General features: G+C 45.1%; 1 protein-coding gene across 2 annotated transcripts in view; it reads right to left on the bottom strand.

Moving 5' to 3' along the window:
- The window catches only part of SETD6 (SET domain containing 6, protein lysine methyltransferase), a 134,012-nt gene that overhangs the window by 14,090 nt on the left and 94,760 nt on the right, over window positions 1-25,162 (bottom strand). For both annotated transcript variants that reach the window (XM_085637396.1, XM_085637394.1), the window contains exon 8: window positions 22,716-22,858. In XM_085637396.1, the coding sequence (XP_085493522.1) occupies window positions 22,716-22,858 (143 nt within the window). The remainder of the gene's footprint in view (window positions 1-22,715; window positions 22,859-25,162) is intronic.

The raw sequence follows: 25,162 nt of genomic DNA on the forward strand, positions 1-25,162 counted from the left end.
AGGCAGAAGCTTGGGCATTTTTCAATTAGGTGACTGTGCTGCTAAAGTGCAGCCCATTTTAACTTTTTAGAGAATTCTCCTTACTGCCATGGAGGTTTATCCTGTAGTCTCTCAGCTTTACGACGGGATATTTTATAATCTAGTGAAATTCTTTTTAGTGGCATTTTCAATCAAAAGTTGTTTAGACTCGATGCAGGATTCAATTATGTGCATAGACAAGCAGTGGCACAACAAACAAATGTAATAGTTTGTGTTCGCAAAGTGCACAAGGCGTTGGGGACTATAAAAGGATATCTAAGAGGAGGGAGTGAGAACAGGATAGTAACCCTAACATTTTATCTCCCACAGAAATAGCCAATTTTTGAATACACTTATGAAACATTAAAGACAAAGAAGAGAAAAGAAGAGCAATAACTCCCAAAACGGTCTGTCTGTCTGGCGCTGCTCAATGCAACTATTGGGAACCAAGGGAATGCAAATGAAATAAGCATTTCATAACATAAGAGACGGAATAGAACGAATGCCTTCGGGGGACAGAGGAGATGAAAGGAACCCTCATCCACCTCTGCCCAGATGCTAGCTTTGCAGAGTCATATTATTACTTACATGCATTCCCTCATCCCACCTAGATGGGCAGATTGGGACAAGTTAGCAGCATGTCGTCAGAAGAAAGATGAAAGTGTATCTCATTTTTTTACTAGGTTTGAAGGTGTGTTTTGGGATTTCAGTGGGCAGGATTTGTCAATGGATGGAGGTGTCAGATTGTTCGTTAACAGATTTGTAACGAACCTGCTTCCCGAGATCGCGACTCGGTTGCAGGCTTCGGAGAGCACTTGGACTACATCCTTCCCTTCAATGATATTGAGCATGGCTCAGTATTATGATCATGAGGAGAAGGAAAAGGTGGAGAAGAAAAATAAAGAGTTGAAGACGAAGGTGTTGATGCAGCAGGCAGCTTGGGGGAATGGTAGAGGACGTAGCACCGGTCCAGCCCGACAGTTGCCCCGCACTAGCAGAAATAGTGCGCCTGTGGGGCCGAAAAAATGTGCGTATTGTAAGGAGGAGAGACACTGGCGAAGTGAGTGCCCGGAGTTGTGACAGAAAGTTGCAGCCCCCAGAGGACTGGGTCCTCGCGGACAGGGTCGTGGCGCAGGTGGTCGTGACGAGGTTCAGGCAGATGATTCGTCACAGGGTCGCTCTGATCAGAACTATTTTGATGATCCTTGAGGAAGGCAATACTATCATACAAGTTACTTACCTTCGGTAACGATGTATCTAGTAGAGACGATTCTAGCCGCAGATTCGTTAACGTAGAATTATCCCCAGGCGTGAGACTGGACCCAGAAAACTTTTTTGCCCAGCATCTCTGCACGCCGGGGGGCGGTACCACGTGACTCCACCCGACGTCCCCCGCGGGCGTGACATCAGCAAGGTCACATAAGCCCCACACCGGCGCGCTGACGTCAGTTTGCTTCGGAGAACTTTTCCGCGCCACAACGCGGAGCCATCACAACAAAACTGAGAAGAGCATGGGAACAGTGTGCGAAAAAGCAAGAAACCAAAGGGAGAGAGACACAAGGTGAGAAACATCACCAGGGGGCACCAAGGCACCAGAAGGCGACAACCGCAGGCCAGAGCAAGAAAGGAGCAGAGCCCCACTCTGAACAACAACTGTGCAAGTCAAGGCACAAGCACCAGGTGGCAGTAAAGCACCAAAAGGCCAGAGCAGCGAAGCCATAGCAAGAAAAGAGTAAAACACCACTCCTTGGAACCACCGTGCAAGCCAAGGCAAGAGCCCTCCTGGAGGCGCAAGCATGTGAAAGCACCTGTGACAGAAGAGAGAGAGAGAGAGCTGGCAACCACAAACACAAGGGGAAGGGCCACAAGCCCGGAACAGAGGAGCAACAACAATCCATCCCCCTGAAAGGAGTAGGAGGTCAAAGGACAGGTAAGCCCTCCGCAGGCGACAGTGCCAAGGAGGGCCACAACCTCCGAAAAGAGCAGGAAGGCAAAGGACAGTGGAAAGAACCCCTAACGAGGAAGACCGGTTGGGGATCAGAAACTCCAACAACAAAGGGAAGGAGCAAAAGTAGGCCCTCATGCTGGAGAGAAACCAGCTGGAGGGATGCCTGACCGGAAGAAACGAAGAAAACACCCACAGAAGACAAGTCACCCAGAGGGAGGCGACTGCAGAAACCCAAGCAGAGGGTCCTCGCAGAACGGGGAGGAAGGGCAGGTCGTGAAGGAATCTGCGGCTAGAATCATCTGTACCAGATACATCGTTACCGAAGGTAAGTAACTTGTACATCTGATAGAGACTACTAGCCGCAGATTCCTTAACGTAGAATAGATACCCTAGCCATACCCAGAAGGGAGGAGGGCCTGCGAGAGAGCCTCCTCGCCAGGATAGATACAGGGCCCCAGCAGGGGACATGGCACAGGTACAAGAAGGGAAAGGCCAGGAAAACCTAAGCCCAACCAAGGGATAACTGCCCAACACCCTGTAGGGGCAGACAGCGACCTAAAGCCTCAAGGAACACAAAGACCACCTCCACCCCAGGGAGAAGAGGTAGAACCGGAGGCAGGACCTACCTGGAGAAACACATACACAGTGACAGAAGAGCTGCACACACCCCGCCGCAAACGGCGGACAAGGCAGGGACGGCTGCAACGCCAAAGTGCAGACAGAAGAAAGGCACCAGAGAATACATCAAATGCCACAACGGCGTAGCAGAACACCAGACAGAGGACCAAGGCAGACAGAAGCGCAAAAACGCTATAACGCAATGCCGCAGACAGCCGGCCGGACTAGGCCAGCGACACAGCGATCCAGGAGGACGGACGGACCATGGCGCAACACAAGCCACTCCAAAACCATCAGCAAGAAGATCGCACCAGCGACATACCGTGACGCCACGGAGAGCAGAAGTCCGAAGGACGACTACACCTCCCCAGTACATGAGAAAGCTATATAATAGCTACCAGTACCCCACATAGGGCATGTTACGTCCCAGCAAATGGGAACCCTCTTAGGAAAAAGTTTCTGCAGCAGAGGACAAACAGAAAGACCTGCGGAGAAAATCGCAGACGGCTTGCCAATCAGCCAATACAGAAAATACAGAAGGCCTAATCTCAGGACCTACACGGCTTACCAACAGCCAAAACCACAAGTCAAAACAGGGCCGGACCAGCAGCACCATGGTCCTAACAAAAGGATCCGAAGGCACAGGAACCATACAGAACAAACAACCGGCGGTACGCTCTACAAGGCCCCCGGAAAACCATGGAAGAACACCTCCCAAAACACAGACCAACTCACAGGTCACTGAGGAGAAGAAGGAGAAGGAGGAGGAGGAGGAGGAAGCCCCGCAAGAAACCTCTGAATGTCAGAATCCGCAGGGGCGTGGAACAAAAGAGTGCCATCAAAAGGAAGGTCCAGCAACCGTTCCCTCACGTTCTCCGGGAAGACTCTATGCTGGAGCCAGGCATGCCGACGAAGGGCCACCGAAGAAGCCATCGTACGATCAAGCACGTCCGAAATGTCCAGAGCCGAGTGAAGAATAAAAGTCGCCAGCTCCCGGCCATCCAACACATGGCGGCTGTGATCAACACAGGCACCCTCCCCTGAAGCGGCCGACTTAAGGGATTCCGCCGAGTCCCACAAGCAAGAAGTGGCCCTTGCTACGACACAAAGAGTGTTAAGGGACCGCAAAGCCGCACTGGTGGAGGCGAAAATATTGCGCCCCCAGGAATCCAACCAGCGGGCCTCCCGTGACGGGGGAGACAACACCGATGTCAGGGAGGGAAAGGCAGTCTGTAAAAGAGGGGTGGAGGGAAAGACAGACAGGGTCATGCGGCGCAGGACGGTGGCGATGCAGAAGAGGCTGGGGCACCGGACCCCCCCATGGCGGGCCGCCCCCAAGCCCCCAAAAGAGACGTGTGGTGCGAAGCCTCAAAGAGAAGAAGCAGATCCCGATCCTCATAACCCTGATGGAGGACTTCCAGAAGATGAATCGTGGGGAAATGGGCAGCTGGATCGCCCATGCGCAAGATCCCTGCCGCCGTGGAGACAGCCCGAGCGAAAGCAGCACCGGCCTCCGTAGGGCCCCGTGGCGGGGCAAGCTAAGGCAGCCGTCCCCCAGGCCAACCGGAGGAAGGAAAGGCCAAGTCCAGAAAGGAGGAGGGGGGCCGCCGAGGAATGGGGAACCCAAGGTCCTTCTGGCGAAGACCGCGGGTGCGGCGAGGAGCCGTCCTTGGAAGACGCCGGGGAAAACTCCACGACGCAGCGGCCTGTCTCCGGAGAAGATGAAACCAACAACCGCCGAACCTCGGGAGAAGAGGGGGCGTCCGAAGACGACTCAATGACCCGACGCCGCAGAGTCCGCGACCGGCGTCAGGTCAACGACCTCCGCCACAACGCGCGGCGCGGGAGACCGGAGCTGGGTCGGAGCCGGGGCGGCCAAGGAACGGCACGGAAAAGGCCTCTACTCGACCTCAGACGAGGCAGCCGCCTGTGTGGAGGGACAAGGGGGGGGCTGGGGACACACCCGACCCCTAGCCGGCCCCTGCCGCGCCAGCAGCCGCCGGCGCCTGAGCGGTGTCACCTCAGACAAGGCCGCCGCCTGCCCAGAGGACCGAGGGGGACTCGAGGACACGCCGTTAATCCCGGCAAACTCCCGCAACACCACAGGGACCTCTGCGGGGGTTTGTGGCGAGGCAGTGGCGCCCGGGTCTGAAGAAGGGAACCCCGAAGGGCCGCACACAGACGGCCCCACATCCCCCGAACCTGGATCCGAACCGGTCAGCGCCGGGGCTGGAGCCGCCGGCAACGCCGCAGAAGTCCCCGCACGCGGCAAGGGATCCACAGACGTCCTAGGAAGAGAAGGAGGAGAAGGAAGAACCAAAGAGGCCTGCCTGCAAGGACGCTGCATAGGCCTCCATCTGGGCTCTGGTCGCCCCCGCGCTGGAGAACGGCGGAAAGGATGGCAAAGCGCGGGGCCGCACCACCCGCGAAGAACCCACGCCCCCAACAGGCTGGGGATCGGGCCTCGGGGACAAACTGCGACACTTACCAACAGGTGAGCGATGCCCTTGTGGCCTGGGAGAAGGACGATATCGGAGACGGCGGGTCTTGAAGCCGTCTGTGGGGGACAGACGCAGCGACGCCGCCGACCTGGACATGCGTGCCAAAAGGAGCTTCATCCGGCGCTCTCGCCTGGACTTCGGCTTCATCTGTTGATACGCCTCACAATCCGTGGAGTCGTGGTGCTCCCCCAAACACCACATGCAGATGGGTTAAGGATCCGTCGCCGACATCTGGCGCGCGCAAGACGAGCACGTCTTAAAGCCCGAAGGCATTCGCACACTGTACCCCAGAAAAAAGCCCAAAGCAGGGAAAGAAGGCCTGAAACAGGCCAGGAACATGATCCGGGTCCGCGTTGCACGCGGAAAAGAAGAAAACTGACATCAGCACTCCGGGGTGGGGCTTATGTGACCTTGCTGGCGTCACGCCCGCGGAGGATGTCGGGCGGAGTCACGTGGTACCGCTCCCTGGTGCTCAGAGATGCTGGGCAAGAAAGTTTTCCGGGTCAAGTCTCACGCCTGGGAATAATTCTACGTTAAGGAATCTGTGGCTAGTAGTCTCTATCAGATACGAGGATTATGATATGGACGGGGTGACAGGGATGTCTTACAGCTATGACAACCAGGGACAGGGTGAGGGACCAGTTCAGATACCTGTAGATCAGCATGGTCCTTATTTACCGTAGATTCGCCATTCTTACTGACAACAAATTGCAGAGAGAATTTAATGGGACTGGTATTGTTGAAAAAGCTGCATCCAACAATTTTTAGTTCTGTGGATGGTGTCTATATGACAATAGGACCAAATGTGGCTAATACCAAGCACCAAAGATGTGCCACTCCCTGCTGAATTCAAAGATGTGCCACCCATGTTGTGGGCTACAGGTGATACGGACGTGGGGTTGTTGCAGATACCTCCGGTCCTATTAAGGTCAAAGACAATGCTGTGTTGCCTCGTATTCCTCAGTACAAAATACAGCGGTCAGGGGAACGAGCTCTATAGCAGATTATACAGGATTTGATTAAGTCAGGAGTTATTGAGGAGACAGCAGCAAATGTGTGTAATACTCCTATTCTTCCCATTCTTAAGAAGGCACCCTTGGATTCCTCTTATCCTGATGTCTATCGTTTTATGATTGATTTGCGTGAGCGTAATAAAATAGTCTTCCTCATGTTCCCAGTGGTGCCCGACATAACCGGCCTTCTAACGATGATTCCTTCCACTGCCAAATTCTTTTCTGTGATTGATTTGAAAAACGCTTTCTTTAGCAATCCCATTCATCCAGATAGCAGGCACCTTTTTGGATTTACTCTGGCCGGCAGAAGTTTCCAATTCTGTCGCGTTCCTCAGGGCTATACTGAAAGTCCTAGCATATATAGTCAAGCTTTAAAAGACCAATTGGATTCCCTCACACTTTCCCCAGGTAATGTATTACTGCAGGACGTAGACCTCTTAAAAGCTTCTGACACTGAAGAAGGTTGCAAAGATGCAACGGTCAAATTATTACTACATTTGGCACAGCACTGACAAAGTGTCCCTTTCAAAGTTTCAATATTGTCGACAGGAGGTCACCTACTTAGGTCACCTACTGTCGAAGAAGGGAAGGAGACTGTGGAAATATGGATTTTTCTGGTCAGTTATGTCCCCTATCTTGGACCCCAACGGTTCTATGTGCATGTTACAAGTACATGTATGTTCCCTCCAGTTCCAGTTATGAAGACGCAAATACATGTGCGTCCACCGTTAACATGTCCTCTGTTGATCCGCCATGAATGGGCCGGATATTCCATTCCTAAGTACGAAAGGCCACCGCCTTTATATGGTTCACTTATGCCATTTTACAGTCCAGGCAAGTAGGCCCTGATTCTGTCATCAAGCCTTTTCCTGCCTTCTGCCTCTGAAAGCTCCAGTCCGAGCCTGCATCTGTGACCATGAACTTTGTCTCATTCTCTGCGCGGCTCACGAAGCCTGACATCAGCTTGCTGCCTGCCAAGAACTGTATTTCACCTTCGGAAATTATCTGCTCCGCTCCCTGCCCAATGCATTCCTGTCTAGTAGCTCAAGTAAACATTCTTCCAGCTACCAAGCAAAGGCCCGACTTCTCTGTCTTCATACAAGTAATTCATAGCCCTGTTACCATGGAATATTCCTACCCCCTCGCATTTAGTGTAGACACTTAGACGCTTGTACACGCACTAACAGTCAGTATAGTCAGTATAGAATAAGATTCTACTCTAAGAGACCTCTCTTTTGGATAACATAGTTCTTTAAACATAGGATGTTAGATATGATTTGGGATTAGGTTGACTTGACCCTCCAGACTTCTGTCGCCACATGTAGAGCTAAATGTCAAGTCCCCTTCACCCCCTAGTTGCACGTCAATCACACGTCATACTGCTGCGCGCGCATATCTGCCAAGTATTTCTGCTGACATTGCGAAATTCTTTCATGTAACCACCCTCTTATGACATCACATCTGATGACGTTCTTTCATCACTCCCAGTTACGCCTATTTTTGCTACGTATGAATATATTATCACCACTATCAATTGTTACGCCTCTTGTATTGGCCTCACTGTAATGCCTATTGTATAAAAGTAATTGATTGTCAATAACATATGTACTTCACTTCCTGAACCTTCGTGGTGATGGAACCTGGAGCAACCGATTATAATCGACCATTGGAATAAAGCCCATTTAGAACCTCTAATACCACGGATTCTGCCTCTTATTTACTGAGCTATTTTTATTATGTTTCTGTATCAAATTAAGTCCCGGTAATTAAATTATTTACCACAAGACTAACACCTGAACGCATTAGTGCTATTATTAAAATGCCCATCCCCAAGACTCAGAGGGATGTGCGAGCCTTCATCGGCATTACCCGTACTGCCGCCACTGGATTGCTAACTACTCTTTACTAACAAAGCCACTGTTGCAGCTAACCACTACAGATGTGCATGAACCCTTGCCCTGGACGCCTGAATGTCAACAAGCTTTTGAGCAATTAAAAGTTGCGCTTTGCTCTGCACCTGTGCTTGGCACCCCAGATTATACTAAGCCGTTCGGGTTGTATGTGCACGAGACAACTGGTTGCACACTCTCCGTTTTAAAACAAGCCTTTGGAGGTAAGCAGAGGCCGTGTGCTTATTTTTCCACTTTGCTTGATAACGTCGCAAGAGCCCTCCCGAGCTGTCTAAGCGTGGTTGCGGCTGTGGCTGTCTCTATCAAACAATTGGCGGGGCTCGTCCTTGATACTGATCTCGTAGTTATGGTACCTCATGCTGTGGACACACTTTTGAACAAAACGAAGACACAGCACCTTACCAGTGCACGTCTGACCGGCTATGAACTGACCCTGTTTACACCACATATCATGAATAAAAGATGTGCCACTCTGACCCAGCCATATTAATACCCCTCCCTGCTGAAAGTGAGGACAGAGATATACATGATTGTATTTTCCGAACAGAAGAGGAGATGACGAGACAGGTAGACCTGACTGATGTTCCTACTGTAATAACAAATAGGATGACAAATATGATGACAGTAGAAAGTGGTATAACGGACACCGGTTGTGCAGAGAATAAAGACACCCCTTATGTTAGTACATTTACCCATGGTAGCCTTTTCTGGAATGTAGCAGGTCTGTTAAACAAACTAGGCATTAATGACTGGGTAGAGTTTGTCAGCAAATTCAGCATAATTTGTTTACAGGAAACTTGGATGCGTGAACCAGCCTATATAAATGGTTTTTACTCTGTACACACACCAGCTAGACCTTCTGTAGGTGGTCATGATAAAAGTGGCTTAATAACCATGATCTCCACAACATTGAATGGCAGAGTTAGGAAACTGCAGCTGGACTCCCCACACTTCCAGATTATAAATATCTCTCTGAAGAGTAACTTGACCCTTGTGGTTAATAATTTTTAACACAATAATTTTAATAGTGCAAATATTACTATTGCCCAAGAACTTGAAACTGCACTTATGAAGCATATTGAGGAGATAAAAATGGACTATGCAATACTCTGGGGGGGGGGGTGATTTTAATTGTAAATTGTGCTCACTGTCTGAATGCGAGGCATGCCACCATCTAACAAGGGATGTGGTGGGTGGCTATCACTTTGAGCACAACCCTTGTGGGAACATCTTTAATTCTTTGTCAAATTTTTCACCTTTCTTAACTTTAGACTTCATTAAGCGCTTAAACTCTGATGTGGTAACATATGTTGGAAGAGGTCAAGGGACGCTAATTGATTTTATTATTCTGTCTGATTATTTTAACACTGAAAGTGTGGTTTTTAACATTCCCAAAATCCATTTTAGCGACCATTACCCACTAACACAACAATTAGCAATCCTACCAATCCCTCAAAATACACCAGTTAAGGTAGTCCCCATATCGTATACTAAAAATAAGGGGTTAACTCGGAAGTGGTCCACTGTCAACCCTGAGATTGTTCTGGAGGAGATTATAAAGAGCAACTTTGTGCAAATACTGGATTGTTTGATGAAAATTTAAGTGCTACATCCGTGATCAAATCGTATAATGTAATAATTGAGACAACAAAGGCGCTCTTAACTAAAAATCAGTTGAAATGCTCACAGAAAAGTAAAAGATGGTTTGACAGGGAATGCTCCCAATCACATAATAAATTAATTAAGATTCTAAAAACTATACCACGAGATAGGGTGGGCGTGAGACAGGCGCGCATAGATTATATACGCGCACTGGAGAAACGCAAGAAGGAAATTAGGCAAGAAGCATGGGGCAAACTATACTTGGCATCACAGAGTAAAGATTCAAAACTTTTTTGGGAAACTGTTAATGAAGAATATTTTGGTGATACAAAAAATTGCCATATTGATGCAACAATTATGCCCGAATCGTGGGTAAAATTTTTTGCCGGCCTCTATAATAATAGCACTGAGAAACAAAGTGCTGCTTGCTCCCAATATGTGGCCTGTCCTATGGAACCCCCAAATTTAGTTGAGGTAAATAGGGCGCTCTCCCAGACTGTAAAGAACAAGGCCCCCGGGCCGGATGGTATACCCGCTGACCTATTTCTAGCAGATACCTCCTTGTGGCACCCGTTATTAACGAACATATTAAGATGCTATGCAGCAGATCAGCCCCCCCCGGAGTCATGGAGATCAGTCACAATAGTTCCCATATTTAAAAAGGGTGATAGATCAGATCCCAAATGCTATCGACCCATTTCTTTAATTGATAGCACTTGCAAGATTATGGGACGAGTAATACTGGAGAGATTAGAGACTTGGGTCACAGAAAAAGGGAAGTTCTCCGCTGTCCAGTATGGCTTCAGGAAGGGCCTGGGCACTGTAGAACAGTGCCTTAACCTGCACCTTATCATTGGCAAATACATCATGGCTAAGTCAGGGTCCTTATACTTGGGGTTTATGGACCTGACATCTGCCTTTGATTGGGTGCAGAGGGGGAAATTGTGGGAGAAAATGCTCCTTATGGGCATTGATCCCTCCATCGTCTATTTTTTAGCTGCAATGCATCAGGGTGTTACAGGTAGAGTACGCTATGGAGCATCTGGAGAGCTTACCCGACCCATAAAGATGGATTGTGGGGTCCGACAGGGATGCGTACTTGCTCCTTTCCTTTTCTGCCTATATATAAATGACTTAGAAAGCCACATCAGAATTGGAAACATAGATGCACCAACAATAGGCACCAGGACTTTACCAGCCCTGTTATACGCGGACGACTGCGTTCTAATGTCAAGAACCGGGGTGGGTTTACAAACGCTTTTAATCAGTTTTAATGAATTTATGAGCGATCTTGGGTTCAAAACAAATGTTGCCAAGTCGGACGTCTTGGTAGCAGGAAAAGCTCCTTCTAAGACGAAAACTTTCTACATAAAGAATGAAATATTATGTCAGGTGCCAATTTTTTCCTATTTGGGAAAAACTCTTGGTCCCACCTAGTTAATGACAGAATTGGGGGCTTCAATAAAAATATGGAGGCCATTTTTAGATTCACAAAAAAATTAGGTTCTCGCCCCATAAAAGTAATTATTGATATTTATAAAGCAAGAACATGCGCCGTTACATTATACGGCGCTGGAGTTTGGGGTTGCTCAAACATATCGGGTCTCCAAAGAGCTGAGAACTTAATGTTAAAACGTGTGCTGACATTACCTAAAAGCACCCCTGCCACTATGTGTCATAATGAATTAGGTGTTCTACCATTATCCTTTCGCATGCAATTAGCACCATTGATGCTATGGCGTTGCATCTGGGTAAAAGAGGAACCAGTCCTGAACCGTGACATAGTTTTAGATTGTTTAAAACTGGATTATGCAAAAAAACATACCATGGCTCTCTTACTTGCAAGAACAATTGGAGAAGTTGGGATTGCAGGATTGTTTTAACAGCCCCGGAAATATATCTGCAATTCCTAAGGCCAAGCTCAAAAGTGATTTTCTTTTACTCCTGAAGCATGAAAGAGATAGCCAAGAGATGGTAAAAAAAAGTGTCGTTGAGCATTCACTACTAACTAGCTCCCCACGAATTGAATCCTATCTCTCATTCTATTTTAATCAAGCAAAGAGGTTTTATTTGATTAGGTTCAGAATGGGTATTGCTCATTTACTGGTATCGTACCCACGTGATGCATATTGTGATGCCAAATTAGAACTGTGTCCATGGAATTCAATTTCTGCACAAAGCACCTTGCACTTTATGTTTTTTTGTAAATTGTATCTTAACCCTAGACACACTTTTTTAAAACCATTATTAAGATTTTTAAATATTAGAAAGTGTCAACCTGCACTATGTCATCTACTTCTTTTAAATAATGAATTCACCTGTCTTATGGTCTATAAGTATATCTCCGCTGCAGTTCGATTTCGTAATGTTGTCGGAAAATGAACTCTTGGGTATCAATCACATTGGTTAAAATCTTAATATGCGTATTATTGTTAAAATAATGTTTTATTTGTTCTTTTATGGCTGTCATTAAGCCGAATAAAGATTTTTGACTGACTGACGGATGTTCCCTTATCTGACCTACAACGGGAACTATAGGTCGATGGCTCGTGTTAAACTACCAGATGGCACTACCACCGCAGCCTACACTATTTCTAAGCTGCGAACTGTAGTTGAGACATCACATGTTCCTTATCAATCGGCCCAAGCTGCAGAACTAGTTGCTCTCCTTAGAGCTTGCAAGTTAAGTCAGGGGGGGGCAGGGGATTCTTGACCTCACATGGGTTAAAAATACAGAAGGGTCCACATATACACAGGCTTTTGTCAGCTCTGACACTTCCCAAAAAGCTAGCAATAGTGAAGTGCAGTGCCCACAAGGGAATTACTGATGATGTGGGGAGGGGAATGCGTTTGCAGATCAGACAGCTAAGGGAACAGCCAGATCTAAGATGAAAAAAATGTTTGTGGCAGGTCCTGCTAGATGGGTACCCGACGGTGCGATGTTCGAAGATACATTGGAGAATGTTAAAGAGATACAAAGCGAGGCGACAATTGAGGAATTAGCACTATGGCTTTAGAGAACAGGACGTTTAGACGAGGAAGGGTGTTGGACTGATAAGTCAGAGAAGCAGAGATGGATGTTACCAGATGCATATGTACTTCCTGTAGTCACAATGGCGCACGGGCCAGCTCACCTTAGTGCAAAGGGAATATGTAAGTTGTTAGATCCTGTATGGCAGAACGATAACATCCCGAAGGTAGCTGCTCACATGGTGAAGTACTGCATGGTCTGCATGATACATAATCCTGGAAGAGGCACCCTACACCCTCTGGTAACTGTGCACCACCTTCCTTCCCTTTCGAGGTGCTCCAGATGGATTTCATCGAAATGGAACGAGTCAACAATTTGAAATATGTGTTAGTGGTTGTTTGTGCGTTCAGTAAATGCATTGAAGCTTACCCCACTAAAGAGTACACAGCCATGGCGACGACGAAGGCACTCTTAAAAAAAGTACTTTCCGCGTTTCGGTTTGCCCCGTTTGATTTGGAGTGAATACTTCAGGTCCTTTCAGATGCGTAATATTACTCAGGACGAAGCAATGCCAATGCCAATAGTTAACACAACAGCTAGTTTCTGTGTCCAAAGTTTTGGGAGTGTTAAAGTGGGAAGGAGCATTTGCAATTAAACCTATGACTTGAGCACGACCAATAGTCCACCTTTACTACCGCCCCATAATGTGTATTTTGTTTGTGGGTCCCAGGCTTATGTATGGCTTCTCGGGGGGGGGGGTCTGGTATATGTTGTGTCTCTTTCCTCCTACTCCGAGTATATATAGCACCGTCCAATTATCACAGAGACCATTGATTGCAGCATAGGAGCGTATACTTGTCCCGAGGTAGAAGGGTTATCAACACAGAAGACATAGATCAGACAGACACTACTCTGTAGCAGTTTACTGATGTTATGAAGGGTATTTTGCCCTTCTGGGGTCCTATGTCCAATAGCCTTAACATTCGGAGACTCACAAGGGTTGTGGAGGGAGTTATTAACACCACGGCAGGAATACTGACCAACATTACAGCTGAGCTTCAGGCTACGAGACTTGTTGCTCTTCAAAACCGGATGGTGTTTGATGTCATCCTTGCTGATCGGGGTGGGGCCTGTTGCGTCATCGGTAGTAGCTGCTGTGTATACATACCGGACCATGCTCCAAATATCTATGCAGCAATACAGAAGATGCATCGACTTGCATCCAATATTCACAAAGAGAATGGCACCTGGTCCCTTTCTGGTTGGTTCTGGGGTTTGATAGCATCCTGGGGTTGGAAAATACTCATTTTCCTAGTAGCCATTGCGGGTGTTGCCTGTGTATTAATTGTCTTTCTGCCTGCTGTACATATTGTGTTAGCAAGTTAACACCTGCACCCAAGGACCCATGGCCCCAAGGCCCCATGGCATAATACTAAGCCCTCAGCCATGATGATGCAAGCGGTCAATGAATTAATGAATATAGAGGAGGGTATTTTGTAATATTAGCAGTATGTGTATTGTCTTTTCATATTATGGTAGTATAGACGTAATTGTTAGCAAATGCTGAAGGGAGGGTCTGTTGGACTGCAAATGCATCTAGCTGACTCCTTCTAGCAGTGTGCGAGTTAAGTTAGAATTTGCAGCACCATTTTGTCTTTAGCCGCCGTTTTGTTTTATGATCAAAAGTAAGCTTTTGTCTCATTCAAGTGTCTGCCTCAGTGTAAAGCTGCTTCAACTCACTTCTTATCGTATTCAAGGTTGAATCCTAATGTACTAATGAATAGCTTATTCTGCTTTTGCATGCCTTTCCTCTACCGTAGTCCTGCTCCCACACTAGAGAGTATTGAGCTTGAACAAGACAACCTTGAAAATGTTGTAACATGTACCTGTTCTGCAGAAGGTAGCTCATCCTTCTGTACCTCCTTTGTTCATCCGTGACCGAGCTAGAAAATTCCAGTCTGGCCGGATCTTTAAGGGTGTTGGAAATGCATATTATGTTTTACCAAGTGTTCTGAAGTCAGTCCCTTTGGTAGCATCTAAGGAGGCTAGTCTGACTGGACTCCGCTCGAGCGCAATTACTAATAAAATAACTTGGTTTGTATTCTCTACTGTTTCACTGACTCTTCATTTCTTGTAGAAGGCTGAGAGGGGGTCGCGAGTGACCCGGGTGGCCCATTTTGGGTCACTTCCTTCAAAGGGAAGCAACTAAACTAAAGGTTCGACAAGCAGAAACAGCAAGGTGACCTGATGGGCAGTCAAAAGTGCAGGCTCAATGGGGGATTGCTATCAGTAAATTGATAAAGCCAAAATAATTATTAATTCTTGCTAAGGCACGCTGCACCCGAACTAAGAGCCTTTAAGCATAGGGTCGAATTAACAGAAATTACTGCTCACTAATTTCTGACATACAAAAGGCTAAAAAGGCCTACATATCCAAGTTAAGGGAAACCCGAGGAAAAACAGTGGATTGAACTCTATGAAGCCTTGAAAACAAAAAACTCAAAAAGGTTTTGGAGGCTGGTGCATAAACACTCAAACGGAAACATGCAGAGTGTGGCACCTAGCATCCTGGCAACAAAGTGGGTTGTCTAATTAACAGATCTATATGCCACATCTGATTAAGGAATGTGCGAGGAGATCTGGTCTGTCACTGGTGCTGGACGTTATTTGGAAATTCAGAAAGAATAGAAGGAAAACAACTTTAATATAGATAGAATAAGAACATTAAATGCCTCACTTCGCCCAGCTGGTGTACCACAGCCCAATGAATAACAATGACAGTTATTTTAAATGATTTTTGTGGATGTGCAGTGTTGCATCAACCAAAAAAACAACCACACTAAAAATAGAAAAAAAGTATGACAAACTAATACTTGACTTGCAGTCCTAAAATCACTCTGTGGCTTTATTAAACAATAATAAGACATAATGAAAAGTTTCTAATTTAAATTTGCAAACCCAATGTCACAAGCCCTGGTACGCTAACCAAACAAAAAATACATTCATTGGAATTATTTGATGTGATATGCTTTATTTTCGGACTTGCATATATTCAACAGAAAACAGAGACATCTTACATTATTCTAAAGCAGAACAGCGAACAAAACAACATGAATATTAAAGAACGTGAACCTGCCATCTGTTGTTAAGGAATCTAAGAAGCTGAATGTAGAAGTGAAGGCTTGGGTGTTTATAGACAGCTTCCTTGTCACGTTGTCATGAACCCGCCAACAGGGGTGAGTGTTCAGTGTGGCAAGTAGTGACGCTGAACATGCAGCAAAGACACGAGCAGTGTGGAACAAAACAGCCAAAAGGCGGGATAAATGTATGCTATTAACCAATGAAAACAAAGGAATTTGTATAGACAGACGAAAGAACCAATGGAAAACGCTGGGCGTGTTCAAAGCCCACAGAACTGAATACCACATGTCTCGAAGACAGCACATGAGCTGCCTAGGCGAGACCTAAAAAGGCCCAACAAATCAGCCGGGCAACTTGAGACTGATTGCACTTCTTGACGTGGACAGTAAGTGCCTAGCCAAAGCTCTTATCTCGGAGTTAGAAGAATAGGCCACATCGAGAGCATTCATTCCCATTACACAACCAGGGCTTAGACGTGAGAATAGCACCAAAGAGAACATATCCTTTCCTCTTTTATTGAAGCCGTGAGCAAAAAAAGACACCCCATCACTCCATGCAGCATTCATCGACTACACTAGTGCATTAGACAGAGTTGACAGCGCGAGGCTCTGGCAGAAGCTTTATGACTGGTGAATTCCGGTAACCCTGATAAGAGCCATAATGGGTTTGTATGTAAAGACCTGGGTGAAAGTTAAAGTTTCAGCCAATAGAGCAACATCAAAAAAGATCTGGACAAATCAAGGGTTAAAGCAGGGATGTATTCTGGCACCCCTGCTAATAAATCTCTATTTGGCAGATAGAAATTGCACCCTAGCTATAAAGTGAGAGCATTTCCGCCTACGCTTGCAGGCGTCCACCTTCAGTGTTTACACTATGCTAATGACACGATTGTATTTCACCACACAGCCATAGGCTTGCAGTGATCCTTAGACACTATGACCATTTATTGCAATAATACAATTTCAATGAATTCCTTGATAACAAAAATAATGGTCTGCGGAAACAAAACTGCCAACAAAGCCAAACCCCATATGTATCAAGTGACAGTAGAGCAAGTATTAAACATGAAGTACCTGGGTATTCATTTTAATCAGCAAGGCTTGCATCAAGCACAACTCTCAGTATTAAAGGGCATATTCACATCCATGATGATCAGCTTCCAAAAACGAAAAAATGAGGACGAGATTTTGGAGCATGTTGCCATGTGATTGATGCTAAGCTTATGCCAACATTCTTGTATGGCTTGCTGATATTCAAGGACTGGCTAGCTACCTGGTTGGACATAATGCAATGCCAATGCTACTGACAATTATTTCAGTTGCCTGATGCCAGTCCATTGTCCCAAATCCAACTTTAATTTAGTGTATGTAAGCAATCTATCACGGCAAAAAGCAAAGTTTCTAGACTCAATTGACTTTTTGGGTTCCTGGGACATCCTTGGCCTAAATCTGCCACTGAAACTGTTCTGAAATTCTCATAGAAAATGCAAACGTAAAATCTGTCGAGGACGACCAGCATAAGTTGGCACTGAAGGCCCATTTGGACCTATACGCAACATTTCATCAGTCCATTGGGAAGGCCCTATATTTAGCCCGCCATATGAGCTCAGGCCAGGAAAAAAAGACCTAATGAGGCTGAGATGTGAAATAATACAATTAAAAACATATAAGTATGGACATCTCAAAGGGTCTGCTGTCTGCAATTAAATACTGTGTGACTATAAGCAAGAATCGCTGTTGCAAGTAGTGTGCCTTTGTAGTGGTTTGAAGGACTTAAGGCGTTAAACCAATATTTCTCCATTTGGGAATAAGTCAATCTAAAACAGCGATAGAATTTATTTTGAGTGGGGACAATGCAGAGTTAACATCTAGGTTTTTGAAGACTATGAAGGATGATTAATAAGAGTGCTACTTCGGGAAAAAGTCTCAATATCTTGCTTTTACTGGCATTTTAAGAATAGTATTATTACTTAATGCATATTGCACTTTACCAGGCTGGCTCTAATTGTCGCTATCTGTCGATCAGGCATTTAGCAATAAATGCACTTTAGTGGGGACAATGCACAGCTAACATGTAGAATAGTGAAGTTTATGAAGGAAATCGCCAAGTTCAATAACACGAGGGCTGTTCGTAGATGAAGTTGCAAATCTCTTTTAGAATAGTATTAACATTCACTGCATACTGCACTTTACTCAGTTGGCTCCTTTGGTGCTGTATGTTGAGCAGGTTTCTAGTAATCAATGCACTTTATGCCCTTACCACTTAAACTGTACCTGGTTACATTTGGATAGTAATGGATTACTAGTTAGTTGATTCAAGAAAATAATGGAGCCATTTATTTTCCCCAGATGAACCATTTATACTGTGATTTTATGTGCTATTTCCGGTTGTTTGGTGATATTTTATATGGTTTTTTTAATGTTTAGTAATTGTTATGGTTTTAAATAACTAAAAAAAATAAAAAACATACTTATTCTGGAAAGGACATTAAGCATTAGTGTAGTGGTAGCGTTTTGTAACACTGCATCACACCAAGCAACATGCTACGCTACACATATCCACAAAAGCCACTCGTGCTAGTGTGCTGCAGAGTCTTCCATTCCTCCGGTTCAATCAGTAGAAACCTTCCAAGTGGCCTGACCACCTTGGTATGAGATGGTGTAATACCAGCTACGATCCTGCAACTATCTCTTTGGTAAATTTCCCCACATTTATTGGAATGACTGAATGAAGCAAAGAGTTGACATGATGTGCTAAAAGCTTGGGCTTCTCCACCTACAGCTTGAGGCATCTGTTTAATAACTGAGTGGAGATATCTCTACTGGAGTTGAAGGGTCCAGGAAAAAAATTAAAAGTATCACAGCTTAATTAAGATAGAACCCTGTTATCACCAATGAAAATGAACTTGGAATTGGTATTGATAATAGAATCCAAGCAAAGGATCCAGGAATAGATGATGCTTTAATGTCACCAGGTACCTTGCTCACATGATGGCCTGCCTTAGCGACATTTACCATGTTGAGATTTCAGGACGGTGCAGGGTTTGTTACAGGTGGAAAATACTTGGAAAGTCACAGTGAATCGCCTCTATTGTGTGTTGGGAGAATAAAGAAGTGCACCAATGTATCTCAAGACTGTTGCAGAATGCATACGAATAAAAGACTTCTTGGCTAACAAATGGTAGTATAGAAGTAACATGTTAGACTGGGCTTGTGAGAGATTAAACAAGCTCAATGGCCCAGTGCCAGGGGCACTTACTCTCCTAGGTGAGAGACAGTGTTTTTGTGGCAGAGAGGGCCCTTCCTGCTGTGGTCTAGTGGAATATCCAAAGTCTCAAATTCTAGAAACTCCAGTGCAAATCTGGAACTCTGAATTTGAGTGATCTTTTACTGATAGGGCTTAGTGGTCTGTATACTTGAATTATCTAGTGCAGATATGGTTGGGAGAATCAGCATGCATTCTGTAAATTAGGATTACAACCTGGGTAAAGTGTAAAGGGCAGAATGACTTAGAAAAATGTTTCTAGACCACCTGATCAAAAGTAAATCCCGCTACCTGAAAGCTATATCCACTCACTTTGCCAGAGTCCCAAAATGCCTTACCATGCTGCCAAAGCAAGCAGCATTGTGCATTGGTCCAGAGGATACATTTCAAAACTGATGAGGACAAGGAAATGTGTATCATCCAGTTCCAATCTGTGGCAGCCATTTCCAGTCTCTCTTAAGTTTGTCAAGGAAATTTGTTATTATGATTTCAAACACCTATGCGTCTGTGGAAAAAGGCTTGGCTCTCGCGCTTGACTGTCTGCTGGCGTAGATCATGGAGGCCATGGTGTCCATTTGGATTCTCACTAAAGAGAGTGGTAGATAAAAGTTTTTAAGTCACTGGTTTAGTGACCACGAGCGGATAACTCAAATGTGAGCAAAGGTGTTGACAGGGAGTACTCGTCTTTAAGAGAAAATAATGCCCTGAACCCTGGAAAGGAAGACTGCCAGTGTCATCAAAAAGCTACTAGAAATCTGGATCATTTTTGTACCTTTCTTGCAGTCACAATACTGCATTGCATATTGCAACTGAAGGTCAGGTTACTCTTGGGTGGATCTAAGGTGCATGCAGCATTATAGAACAAGCAAAAACCATAAGGACACTGTCACCTAAAAAGAAACTTTTATTTCACTATGCAATTATAAAAGAAAAATGGCACTTCGGATCACATGCAAGTGAGGTTATGTAATATGCTGTCGCCTAAATCAGTAGTGCAATTGTTAATTATGAAACAAAGGCACTTTATGTGATTGGGATGGATGGGTATGTGAAAGCATACATCCTGCAGGTCTAGAGAGAGATCAATAATGTTTTAAATGGTAACAATCTTGATGGATTACTTCTTTAGGAATATTTTTAGCAAGTTAAGATCAAACATTGACCTCTGGCCATACAATATCTACCTCACCACAAAATGTGAAGCAAAACCCCCCTTTTTTGTTTTTGTTTTACTTTTCAGAACACTCTATTGCCTTTTCTAGGAGTCTAATGGCAATGTTGTTCTTGAGGATCTAGAGATACTGCTTTATTTCGTTGATGGAGATCTGTGTTAAGATTGTGATAAACGGGTGAAGTGGACTGTATCCATTACTCAGCTGCAACTGTGAGATTTGGTGAATTTCCGCTCTATGTAAGTCTATTCAAAAGGAGGTGTTAGTACACTAGTTTTGGTCTCTTGGCTGATGGACTGGACCCCTGTATCTATCAGTGGTCCAGAATTATTAATTTCTTTGCAGGCATCTGTAGGTGGTTAATCCCTACTGGTCGGAATGCAGCCATTAGTGTTAGTATGATTGATAGTGTCAGGACATATAGACACAGAGGGAGTTTATTCTTATTTGCGCAAAGTACAAATTCCTCCCATCTTGCGAAAATCAAGGAATCTGATATTTTCCATGCGGTCGTTACAAATTACAGAGCTTCAACAATTTGCCTGATGAATATAGCACTTGAAGGGGCATGTCTAGAATGTGTGCCTATACTGTATATATGCGTTCTTAATGTTGTGCACCATGACCATCCCCAATAGTATGAGGATTTGGCTAGCTGTTAGGAGAGGGGTGAGATGATGTCCACTGTCTTTCCAATAAGCCACTGCTCCATCATGCATGATGTAGTTTGCTTCTGCTTTCTTGTCCTCTGAGAACAGATATAAGAGTGATGCATAGGTGTGACATATTTGCCTGCTGTAACATCCCAGGCCAGAAATGCAGGAGTTTGATGTCTTCACTGCTACTGCTGTAATGATCTTAATCTGAATGGGTCAAGACTTTGAAATTCCATATTCGGATTAAGGCAGTGGGAGACATGTGGAGTGGCATGCTGGCTGGAGTTAGGGTCTCTGGGCTGCCTTTATAGTTCTGCTAAATACTGAACCTGGCTTTGACTGGTGAAGAAGACAGAGTAGGTGTCCTGTACTTTGTATATCTTTTTTAAACTTCGAGCAAGAGCAGCCACATGGCCTGAGACTTTTTTCGATATTGGTCCTTTCTCTCATAGGTGGTCCAAAATTACGATGGCTTTGACGTCTTGGTAAGATTTCTTGAAATCAAAGAAAACATTACCTTTCTTTAGGGGCCATGGGAAGAAAACGTAATCCCAAGGCTTCCCAAGAGTGACAGAAATGTTGCTATTTCACGAAAAGAGGAACCAAATGAGCGTACTTTGGGAGGGTATTGCTTTGACACTACATAGTTGTTGCACTCATATACTGTGGGACAGCCAACTCTTAAAGGATATTTATGCTAATCTCTACTACAGTTATGTCTTCTTTATAGACTTTGACATCTCTCAAATAAAAGTTTGGGAAGCATCATCATCTTTTATGACTGAAGATAGAAGAACCCTGGGTCTGCATAGGTACCAGTAGCTCTGCTTGTGCTGAAGCTAGAACCCATTTTATGGTACAGGGCATGGGGATACCCGACCAAAAAGCAAACACAGTGCAAGTTGAGAGTTTGGCTCTGAAAACCTCTTAGTCGTTCAACATCCCATGTATATAACCCAGGAAAGTCTGTAAGGTCTTTTTTTAGGAGCAGCAGGGGCAATGTTCGTTCTTGAGTGCACTCTCGGAGAGCGAACACCAATCTCCACTCTATCTTTCTGGAGCAAAGCAGAAAAAGATTAACAGATCGAACACACATGAAGAATATTGTAAGAGTACCACCAATAAACTTACTTCAAGTGTAGGTCATTGATAAATCCTTTAAGGTCACCCGTTTTAAATTAAAAGTAATTTCTTAGTAGGTACATGATCCAATCTGAAAATAAAAGCACTCTCACATTTTGAGATATGCAAACTTTTCTTTGCCTAGCTTCCCAGAGGGCCACCTTAGATGAACAGAAACTTGGGGGAAAGGAAAAGTATAGACAGTCTTCTTCCTGTGGCAGAGTACGAGATGATGAAGCTGTAGCAGCTGTATCAGTTTTCATCTTTAAACTGCCATAGAAAGTACCGAATTAGCAGGGACTTGGACAGGGATCTCCTTTCCCATGATGTGCAGTAGAAAATATAAGGGCCTGTTCTGGCATACTCAGCAAACAGTGCACTGCAGATCCAGTTGCGGAGGTAGATAGGCTACAAAAACTACTGTGTTAAATATGTGCGTTTTGATACCTCAGCGTATGACATTTTACCAAGCATTTCATGCCTGATAACTGAATTACTCAAGAATGTAAATCTATGAAATATCAAATGATCAAGAACCACACAGCAAAACATAACCTTTTAAAGAAGCAGAGCTTCAACCTCTAAATTGAGGGTTCTGCTGCAATGTAAAATGTGTTTTAAAAAAGCAGTTCTGGTTGCTCCTGAAAGGCAGACAGACCAATACTAATGAATTTGATGTCTAGTCTTTGGCGGACGGACTAAGGATGTATAACCTTTGTTAAAGGCCAGCCTCACATTTTTAACACAAGACAACAGATTTTGTGATGAATGTTACTCACCTTCAACGTAACAAACAGCTCTTCCACAGTCAGCACTTCCTCAGTCCCAATGACAAAGGCACCTTCCTCACCCACCATCTCCATGTGACTTAGGAAGTTCCACATCTCCTCAATTCTCGCCAACTCGAGAGGACCTTTTGCACCTGATAAGGACAGAAAAGGGCAGGAACTGGTTAATATTCAGCACTTATTGTGAAACAGCTTGACTCTAGTAGTCTCTAGCCATCTAAATTCTATGTAGAGATTGGTGCTTAGTTTGTACCTAAATGTATATTACATGTACAATAATGCAGGAGTGAAGTGCCAAGAGAGGTTATTTAACAGAAAGTTGAGGGAGGCAAATGGGCAAAGAACAGGAAAATGGGTTATGTATTCTATATTAAAAATATCTATGTATTTATTAAATTCTAGTGGCCATGCAGCCATACAGGGTGAAAACTATCCAGATGTTTAAGTTAACTGGATAAGATAAGGCAAGTCACCCATCGAAGTACTAACATCGGCCTCCAATTTTTTCCATGCAGGCCTAGTTACACTCACCCCTTTTTTAATTCATGAAAGTGAAAAGCAACCACGAATTCAATGAGAAATAAGACACTCTGACCTCACCAAGGATATGAGCCAGTCCATTAAATAAACATAAGGAGTAGGTAGATGTTTAAAAATCTAAAAGAGCTATAGACTCACAAAGGGAAAATAAATTGCTATCAAATTACCATACAAGCTGCCCTCTTGGACATTGGTCCATATGTTCCACATAGGTTTGGGAACCATGAGCCTCTTGCTAAAATCCTTTAAACAAATTCCCAGGGTTTTCAAGCTGCCTGTCATTTTCAACGGGGCCTACCCAAGACCCATCAGCCTGGCGGTGAAATCATCAAAGGGACCCTTGTGGCCCACCAGTCACTCGCCTCTTATGGCAGCTCACTGCTTGTCAGCTTGTACCTATCTGCTATGGAAGAGTGAAGAATGTAAGCAATCCTTGTTAATGCAGTGGGCTCAGGCGATGTCCCCAAGAGCCCCCTGCTAAGAATGTCTCCCTTGGACACATGCCACGGTTTGTGGCCCTGCTGTCTCATCTCACTTGCAATGTGATCTGCAGCACAAGATGACTGTTGTGGCAGTCTGTGACCACAGGTTGCAAGTAATGAAGAGATGTGCATTCTAATGAGGTCATGATGGTCCAGTGTTATCAAGCAAGGCCCCCGGTCACTGCCAGATTAGTTGCTAGGGCCGACAGCTGTAGGGAGCAAGTGCCCCTAGTTTATGCAGCACATGGTTGGCATGTTGTCCATCCTTAGAAGAAAAGGACTACCTTGTCGCAGACAAGCCAGTAGGCGGCTTTGAGGGGTAGGTGAATAGCCATGAGCTCTATGTATTTAATGTGCCTGCCTTGGTGAAGAGGGGACTTGGACAGTGCTGTGCGCCCCATACAATGATCAATGCATCAGTGGAAACGTTCACCTACGAAAGAGGGTCCAAGAAAGGCCTGCCTAGCAACAGGTTGTTGCTGTTCCACCTCTGAAAGAGCACAGAGTGCTGGGCTTTAGCCATACTAGATCTTCCCCTCTGACCCTCTTTCTGCGATCATGACTCACAAAGTACTGTTGGAGTGGACACTTGTATAATCTGGCGTGCAGGACTATTGCTACTCAAGATTCCATTATACCCAAGAGCTTCATTACAGTTCTTAAAGTTAATGAGCGAAAAGACCGAAAAAGCCAAAGCAACTGTTGCACTGTTACTACCTTCTGCTGGTTGGGGTGTGCTGTTCCTGTTCTAGCTTTAAAGAATAAGGCTAGGAACGATTGGATCTGTTGAGGAAGGAGGTGGGACTTTACATTGAACACTAAGCTGTGAAGCAGGGCCAGAGCTGTCTGAGTGTATTCTAGATACTGGGGTCTGCTGCTCTAGAACGACTAGTTGTAAAGATATGGTAAGGCATGGATGTCCATTCTCCGTAGATGAGCAGCAATCAAAGCCAGACACTTGGTAAAGACCCATGCCATGGAGCTGTAGTGACTACAAAGGGAAGTATTGTGAATTGGTAAAGCTGTTCACCTACCACAAACTGAAGTGACTTATAATAGGCAGGATGGATGGTTCAGAGGACGCAAGCATACTCGAGGTAGAATGCTGTCATGAAGTCCCAGTGTCGGACCAACAGATGACGTCCTGCAAGGTTGTAATGTGGAAGTGCTCCTACAGGATTTATCGAGTCTGCTGTCCAAGATCCAAGATGGGCTGGAAGGTACTGTCCTCCTTTGGGATAAGGAAGTGCACTGAATAAACATCTTTTCCCTGCTTAGGCTTCCCCTGCAGGTGTTGTAAGATGGGGAGGAAGCCGGCATTTGAAAGTGGAGGCTCCAGTCCCTGAGCCACCTCTGCCCCTGCCGTTGTTGCCACTGTAACTCCCTCAAGTACCCCCACCTGACTAGGGGTCATGG

Source organism: Triturus cristatus, chromosome 12 (assembly GCF_964204655.1).
Source record: "Triturus cristatus chromosome 12, aTriCri1.1, whole genome shotgun sequence".
Lineage (NCBI taxonomy): Eukaryota > Metazoa > Chordata > Amphibia > Caudata > Salamandridae > Triturus > Triturus cristatus.